The sequence below is a fragment of the Talpa europaea genome (assembly GCF_964194135.1).
Source record: "Talpa europaea genome assembly, chromosome: 12".
Classification (NCBI taxonomy): Eukaryota; Metazoa; Chordata; class Mammalia; order Eulipotyphla; family Talpidae; genus Talpa; species Talpa europaea.
Window position 1 is genome coordinate 21,068,046 of NC_140079.1, and position 8,263 is coordinate 21,076,308.

Sequence of the window (8,263 nt, forward strand, 5' to 3'; positions counted from 1 at the left end):
CCTTTTTTTTATTATTTTTATATTCCCCATACAATTGCAACCCCGATTTTGACCCCAATCCCCCCCCACACCAGCAAGAGTGTCTCTGGTTCATAGTTGTTTCTTGATTTTGATTTTTTCCTTTCTTATAGTTATTCTTTTTCCTGGTCCATATTTAGGTTTTCTAGATTCCTGTTATGAGTGAGACCATCCAGTATTTTTCTTTTACTTTCTGGCTTATTTCACTGAGCATGATCCCTTCCAGCTCCATCCATGTTGCTGTAAATTGCATGTGTTTATCTTTTTTGAATGCTGAGTAATATTCCATGGTGTATATGTACCACATCTTCTTGATCCAGTCATCTATTTTTGGGATTTGGGTTGTTTCCAAAGCTTAGCTATTGTAAATAGTGCTGCTATAAACATAGGGGTGCAGGTGCTCTTTGGAATTGATGTTTCTGTGTCCTTTGGGTAAATACCTAGGAGTGGAATTGCTGGATCATATGGAAGCTCTATCTTTAGTAGGTTGAGGAATCTCCACACAGCTTTCCATAGCGGTTGGATCAGTTTGCACTGGGTGGGTAGCCTTTCTTAGAGGCCAGTCTCTGAACCTTCCATGTAATGTTTGTCTGCATCAGTTTTTTAAAGGAGGGAGGGGGAACTGATACTTGTTGACTACCTGCAGGACTAGCATTTGCAACCCTGAGCTAGCTAATTCTCACAAGGACCACCGAGGTAGATATTACACTCATATATAGAGGAGAAGCATGAGACTTAGGGAGATCACACAGCCACTTAGCACAGATCCCCAGATCCAGGGGACATTCGCCACAAAATGATTTATTCTCTGTGTGATCAAAGAGGGGATTCTGTCCTGCCTACTTGGAATTTTAATTTGAGAGAAATGTAGATCATCTGCCAATGAAAGAATGTAATGAGAATAACTAAAGCTTGGTGAATAGGAAATCTATCAAAATTAAAGAGGAATTCGAATAACAGCCTGTAAACTCAAGGAGTTTCTTCTTACTTGCTGCTATATACCCAGCACCTAGTATTTTCATGAAACATGATGGTTGTGCATCAAAATATATTGAGTGAGTGAGAAAAGAAGACTTTAGACCAAACAACAATCATGATAATTATCTTTATTTTAAAAAAATGCTTACTGGTTATGTTAAGCAACAATAATTCTTTTTAAAGTAGCTTTATTCCACACATAATTTATCTACCATAAAAATACACTTGCTTTAAGTGTAAAACAATGATTTTTAGCAAATTCAGTAAAAATAGGAGTGCAGCCATCACCACAAACTAATTTTGGAATATTTCCATCAACCCAATACAACATTAATCAAAATTATTTCCATTATAAGTGGTAGAGAGCAAATAAACTAGCTCATGTAAAAAAGAAGACAGTTAATGGTTACAAAGCCAAATCACAAAAGTGGATTCTGGAAGCCAGATGCTGACGAGAATCCCTGTACTCATTGTACCCCTTGCCTCTCTGTCTCTAGCTCTGTGTCTCTCTCCTTGACACTGTTTGGTGCTGGCAATCCTGGACTTGCATTCTTACCGCAGTCTCTGGGGAGTGCGTGTGCCTTCTGTCCCCAGTCCAGGGGATCCCAGAAAAGGAGCCCCCTTGGCTCACTCCCCTCCTCTTGATATGGAGGAGATGCAACATTAAATTGCCTGGTGTCAGGAAGGACAGTTTTCCTCCTCCCTCTAGGTCCCTAGCAAGGTCTGAAAACTAAGCACACTAAGATAGACAGGAGACAAGAATACATGTTTATTTAATGTAAGTTTTAGGTAACACTGGAAACTTTGTAAGAAAATGGAGACCCAAAGAAAGGTTAAATCTGAATAATTTTATGTCAGGCTTGATGAGGAATGGACAGCTGGGGAGAAGATGATATAAGTGCAGTAAGTTGTGGGGTATCTCGCAAGCCCTTTGTCCTTTTTCAGGGCCCATTTGACTCTGAAGATAAGGGCGCCCCTTACTTCTGGGCAGAGGGAGAGACCTGTTTCAGAGAAGAAGAGTGAGGGAAGGTCAGAAAAATTAAATATTAAAATATTCAACAAATATAGAATTGAATTATTCAGTATGCCAAGGTGCCAGATGTAGGGGTAGTGTGTCCTGAACCCTTCTTTAGCCTGGGGCAGCACCCACGCCTATGGTGCCCAGGGAATGCCCTTCCTCCCCCCCCAAAAGGGGTGTGCTTCTGGGCAAATAATAAATAACCACTATTTTGCAGATGAAACAGCCTCAAACAGGTTAGGCACAGAGCTCAAGCACACCCACCCACCCAGCAGGGCACAGAGGAAGGTTACTTTCAGGTACCAACACACGAGTCACCCTAACTAGCCAAGCATGGCTAGTGGCCTGGGTGTTGGGATGCACTGTGGGATTTCCAGCAATGACCTTGATAAGGCACTTGCCTTTCTGAATCGGTTCTCCACTTCCTCAGAAGGACTTGGCTACTGCTTGGTGTCTTGGAGGTATAGATTTTGGGCATGTTTCTCGGTTTTCCTGTTCTTGTGCCTTCCCTATCCCTCAAAGCCCCTTCTTAAAGTAGGAGTGCTAAGACCCCAGCCATTATACAAATATGAACCCATGTTTTAGGGTGTGTGCCTCCTTTGAAGACCACTGTAGCATTTAACATTTTTAAGCAGTATTTAATAGACTGTTAAATAGTGGGGGAGAGTGAGCATGTTCAGCTTCCCCAGGGTCCGAATAAAGGCCTTCAAGCTAAACAATTATTGGGGGTGATTTCATCATGTGGGAGAATTTTGATTCATGAGTTCTCTTGACCTCTCTTGGGGGGATGTGGTTATGACTTTTTTTTCAGTGAACTTATGGGGAAATGGATACTCCATGCTTAATGAAAGAACAGCACAATGGGTCGCTTCAGAATTTGGCAGATCCATTCATTCTTCCAGGGTTCTGTGAAGGGTGTGTTGACCCCAGCATCTATAATGACTCAGGAGTCTGGGGACACACATGTCACTTCTCTCTTCTGTCCATGTACTTGGACAGAGAGTGGACACAGAACCCTAGAGCTTGACTTCCTGGCTCATGCCAACAGCATCCAGACAGCCTGTCCCTCCTTCCTCAGAACCCCTCCTTCTGCTCCATGTTTTTGTGATACTGAAACCCCATCTCTCTGTGCTTATGAGGGGAGGTCTGTGTGAAAATTCTACTAACATTCTAGAATCCTCGCCCCAGTTTAGATCATTCACGTGAATAACAGTGACCAGGAACAGTATGGCAAGTGAGTTTCTGCTTCAGAGCATCTAAGAGACGAAGGCCTTGAAGACTAATTACCAAACTTAATAGGTGTGGGAATGCTGAAGGATAACTTCAGTTTTAATTTTCCTTATCACTAAGCTATTTAATCCTGTGGACTAGGGATAGGAAACAAAAGAAAAAAAGCCATCCATTATATCTTTATCATTTTAAAAAGCTTTTTGGCTCCTGTAGGCCAACCTTGGCCGTGGCAGCACAACTCATTCATTCATTATCCAACAAAGATTTTTAAATATGTACTACTTGCCCCAAAGTGTGTTGGAGTGAGGATTACAAATTGGGTCCCGAATACTCTGAGTGCTCAGTAGGGTGCCGCTGGCAAATCCACTGTTGCTGCCTGGCCTGGGCAGGACTGGGGAATATTTATAAAGGCAGAGAACAGGGGTTATGCCTAGAATGAAGAGTAGGAAGACTTCCATGTGGGGGAGACGTGATATGAAAAGACCCTGGGGCCTGAGAGGCTGTGATCCATTTGGGGAACTGTTAGAAGAGGCAGCAAGTTACATGTGCCTGCGTGGGGGCCATGGCGTCACCTTTGCTGTCTTTGCCTCCTGGCCTGACACCAGGAGTGGTGGGGAGGTTGTGAGAACACCTGTCACCTGCATCAAAACAGCTCTGCAGCTCTTCCTGACCGCTTCCTTCTCCTCCAGCTCCCACCCATTTTAATATGTGGGAAGATTTCCCAGGAGGTTTGAATCAGGGGCCCTCCCCAAAATTGATAATTAACTGAAGAAAGTACAGAAGCGGTAAGGACTAATCTTGTGTTTGTCAAATTGATATCAGTAAAACACAGCATTCTGTGGGGGCGGAATGAGCAACTGCAGCGTGGGGAGATGGAGTGTGGTCCCTACGGTCATTCAGTTTTTAGTTGCAGCCTGGATACTAGTTCAAGGTGCTATTTGATGCTTTCGGAACAAACTATGAAAATCAAAGGGAGTGGGAATAAATGAGAAACTCATGGAGTCTGCAGGTCACTTTCAAATGCAAAGGCTTCTCTCCTGTTTATGATGGTTTTATATAAAATATGAAAGTGGGAAGCAAAGATTCCATTCTTTTTTTCCTGAATAGGTGTCAGAACATGAAAGATAACACCATTGGCATTGAGGAGAACGGTGTCTCCCTAACCTGCCGCTTTCATGTCACCGTCTTCAAGTTCATTGGGGATTACGATGAAGTTCACCTTCATTGCGCGGTGTCGCTCTGCGATTCAGAAAAGTACTCATGTAAAATAGTAAGTGAGCAAAGCCAATTTTTGGCCTCATTTCTCATGGCCCCTGTTTTCTGACTTGGGGGCACAAATGCCTGGGTCAGTGTGGCCCCTTAGACTACAGCACTTAGAAGCGGCTGAACTGGAATCATCCTCAGATGCTTGGGAGCAGCAGTCATCTTTGGTGGGACAATAAGAGGACATGGGGGAATGGTGTCCACTCCCTTCTCTCTGGAATGTCCATCTGGCATGGGGGTCACCCTGGAGCAGGGCTTCTCCAAGCTTGCCACTTTTGATGGTTTGGGCCAAATCACTGTGTTGTGGCCACTTGCCTGTGCATTGTAGGCTGGTTGACGGCACCCCTGGTCGCCTCTCTCTACTCACTCAATGCGAATAGCATCCCTTGACCTAGTTGTAACATCCAAAATTTCTCCTGATATTGCCAAATATCCCCCCATGGGGACACCATGAGTCCTGCTCAAGGATCACTGCACCAGATTCAGGTCACTTGCATCTGAAGTGACCGGTGGGACCAAGCTCCAAACACTACAGTTACAAACTCCTGGGCTCAGGATACACTTTATCTATGGCTTCCTCTGGGGATTACCCTGTAGCTCACTCAGATATTCACCAGGGCTCGAGGCTGTGCAGAAGCTCATGACGTGAGGTGACAACCCAGCCATGTCCTCCACACCAGGCTGACATCTCCACCCCATATGGCGTGTCCCTAAAATTTTATTGTACTGATACCTGGTCCCTAACCCTTCACATTCCAGCTTTATCCTTCCCCCATGATTATAGATGTGACCTGTGGCTTATGGTCAGAGCTGCTTATAGAGGGTGCCTGACTCATCATTGCCCGAGGCAATATGACACACCTCAACTCTAGAAAGGGAGCTTCTTTGAGTCTAATTGTAGTAAGGGGAATGTATTTAATTTTTTTAACAAAAAGCCCAGAGTCCCAGTGGGCTCGATGATCAAGACCGCATTGGTTCTAATTAATCTGAACAGTGATAGGGCTCGAGGCCGGAGCCACTGCCTCTTTCGGAGGTGGAAACACGGTGAATAATAAGTCATCAGCTTAATTGTGTGAAATTTTCCCCCTGGTGTTCTGTCTTTCAGAATTGCCCTCAGAATTCAAGGATTGCCACAGATTATACCAAAGAACCTAAAGAACAGATCATTTCAGTGGGACCTATTAGGAGAAAAAGTACGTATGTTCCCTAAATCACACTATAAATTATTAAGACGACGGGAGGCTTGGGCTCATGCTGGGGTGTGTTTCCCCGATGATGTTAATCTGGAGAATGAGGAGGCTGTTGAGAACACTGCCTGATTCTGTAAGGTTTTTTTTTTAAGATTTATTTATTTATGCATACAAGAGCTGGGGTACAGGCCAGAGGTGTGGGGGGGTGGTGAGAGGATTTATCAGAGATGGAGTGGGGAACAGAACAGCAGATTGACCAAAGTACACTGCTGAGGGGAGAAGCGGGCGAGGCAGGAGAGGTCTGCTGTGCCATGTGGGTTGCTCCCAGGCTGGCCAGGGGATCGAACTTGTGCTGCAGTGGCTGCAGACAGCTTCATAGGTTGCATCTTAACCCCTTGCACCACCAGGGAGGCCCTGTAAGGAAGTCTTTTGATTGACTAATGCAAAGTTGGTATTTTCTTCCTCCTCTCCTCTCTTTAAAGCTGAGCCCTTGGGTAGCATTTGAAAAGTTAACTGTTTGCAGTTGACTTGACCAACTGCTCTTTTTCAGGGCTGGACTGGTGTGAAGACAATGGAGGGTGTGAGCAGATTTGCACGAGCCGGGTGGACGGGCCCCTCTGCAGCTGTGTAACGGGGACCCTGCAGGGAGACGGCAAGAGCTGCAGAGGTAGAAACCCCCCCACCTTTAGGGAAGGCAGCTGGGGTGGGGGAACCCATGAAGTTCTTTGCCCTAAGAAGGAGAAACTCATGTGAATCCCATGTGGGCAGCAACTTAGCTATGAAAATTCCAGAAGTTAAGAAGATGGGGAAAACGCCCAAGGACTTCTAGCGCCATTTTGGTTTTTTGAAACCTTTGAGTTGCTGCTCTTTTATCTAAAAACAAAGATGATTTTAAAAAATCAATTATCCAACCATTTAAAGACCAAATATTGGCCTTAAATCTGGCCACCAAGTCTGCATTAGCTGTTGCTCCCAACAGATAAGCTTTCCTTAGCAGGTGGTTCCCCTGTTCCCTCTGCAGGCAAGACTCTACATGTGAGGTTAATGCTGCTTCTTTGCTGCCTAAGCTGGGGCCATTTGGATAAAGTGGGTTCTTTTTTTTTTTAAAGATTTATTTATTTTTTTATACAAGCATTGGGTACAGTCAGAGGCGCGGGAGGGTGAGAGAATTCACCAGAGCCAGAGCGGGGAGCAGAACAGGCAGAAGGACCGAAGTACACTGCTGAGGGGAGCAGTGGGTGGCAGGAGAGGTCTGCGCGCCATGTGGGACCCTCCTCCGGTGGCTGGGGAGCAGCCGGGGATCGAACCGGCGCTGCAGAGGCTGCGGGCAACTTCGCAACCCAGCGCTCAACCACTGCACCACCAGGGAGGCCCTAAAGTGGGTTCTTGACAATGATGTTTCCTGAACTCAGTTAAGATGTCTGATCTCTATCAAACAGGTATTTTTTCCATAGGACTTACATGCTCCTCTCTGTCCACAGCCTCCAACTCTTCCATTGAACTTCAAGTCGGGACACTACTGCTCATCATGGCCCAGATTTCATTATGGCATTTTGTCTATAAATCAGGCACGACCTCATAATTAACTCAAGGTTGCTATACAAAGTACTGTAATTTACTCACTTCTACTCCCTGTAGCATTAAAGTTGTGTGCCCTTAAGTCAAAACCTACTGGAAAGTGTCCAGCATCCATCTCCCAGTGATACCACCCGCCTCAGTCAGAGACCCAGAAATGAGTGAAATTCCAAGCTCCTCTTTCGAAGTATGCAACAGGGCTTCTAAAAGCCACTTGTGGAAAGTATATATCTTGCCTAAAAATTCCCAACAGCTGTCCCTAGAAAATTTTGGTTCATGTGAAAAACCCATAAAGGGAAAAATCCTGGTTAGAGAAATCTGACTAGAGAAATCTGTCAAACCATTGCTGGCTCTGGCTCCAAGTTTTCACAGGGAGAGCCAATGGAAAGCTATTGAGAAACAACGACTCCCCCTAAGGAATCTTTCCAGTGTTGGGAAGTGTCTGGTCTGTGACGTGCCTGTGTCGCTCCCTTCTGTTACGAAGCGTTCCTTGCCCCACCCTCCGTGTCCTTCAGCCTTGCCACGGCGGCCTGGCCACTGGGTACCTATGTGCAGCCCTGGGAAATCCTACTGCCCTGTCCTGTCCCCTCCAACCTAACCCCTTCTCTTTTACAAATCAACCAAATAATTTTTAATGTGTTTTATGCTTCAATAAACTTTGTGTTCAAGTATTGTCATTTCTTGGTGGCTGGCATCATTCTTACTGATGGTAAGCCTCGCACGCTAAACAGCAAGCTACGATTTAAACAAAGCAGTGGCAGCCGTAGCAACAGCACCAGGTCGGCCCAGCTGGTCAGAGTTAATGCGTTTTGTTCTGCGACTGTTGGTGTGAATCTGCAGAGCATTAGCCGGGCATTAAGGTGCTGTGCGCAGGAGAAGCAGGCGGCATCCTCTTTTGTGAGTACATAAACACACATTTTCTGTAATTAACTACAAAATGAAGCTAGATTCCCAGAGTGCCTCTCTTTTTTAAGGGTAAAGCAAAGTGAGA

General features: G+C 45.3%; 1 protein-coding gene across 2 annotated transcripts in view; it reads left to right on the plus strand.

Annotated features, from left to right (window-relative positions):
- The window catches only part of TECTA (tectorin alpha), a gene marked incomplete at both ends in the record, with an annotated part of 69,436 nt that extends 62,157 nt beyond the window's left edge, over positions 1–7,279 (plus strand). For both annotated transcript variants that reach the window (XM_084251090.1, XM_084251091.1), the window contains 4 exons: positions 4,352–4,514; positions 5,613–5,700; positions 6,248–6,364; positions 7,179–7,279. In XM_084251090.1, the coding sequence (XP_084107216.1) occupies positions 4,352–4,514; positions 5,613–5,700; positions 6,248–6,364; positions 7,179–7,279 (469 nt within the window). The remainder of the gene's footprint in view (positions 1–4,351; positions 4,515–5,612; positions 5,701–6,247; positions 6,365–7,178) is intronic.
- Between the last annotated feature and the right edge of the window lie 984 nt (positions 7,280–8,263).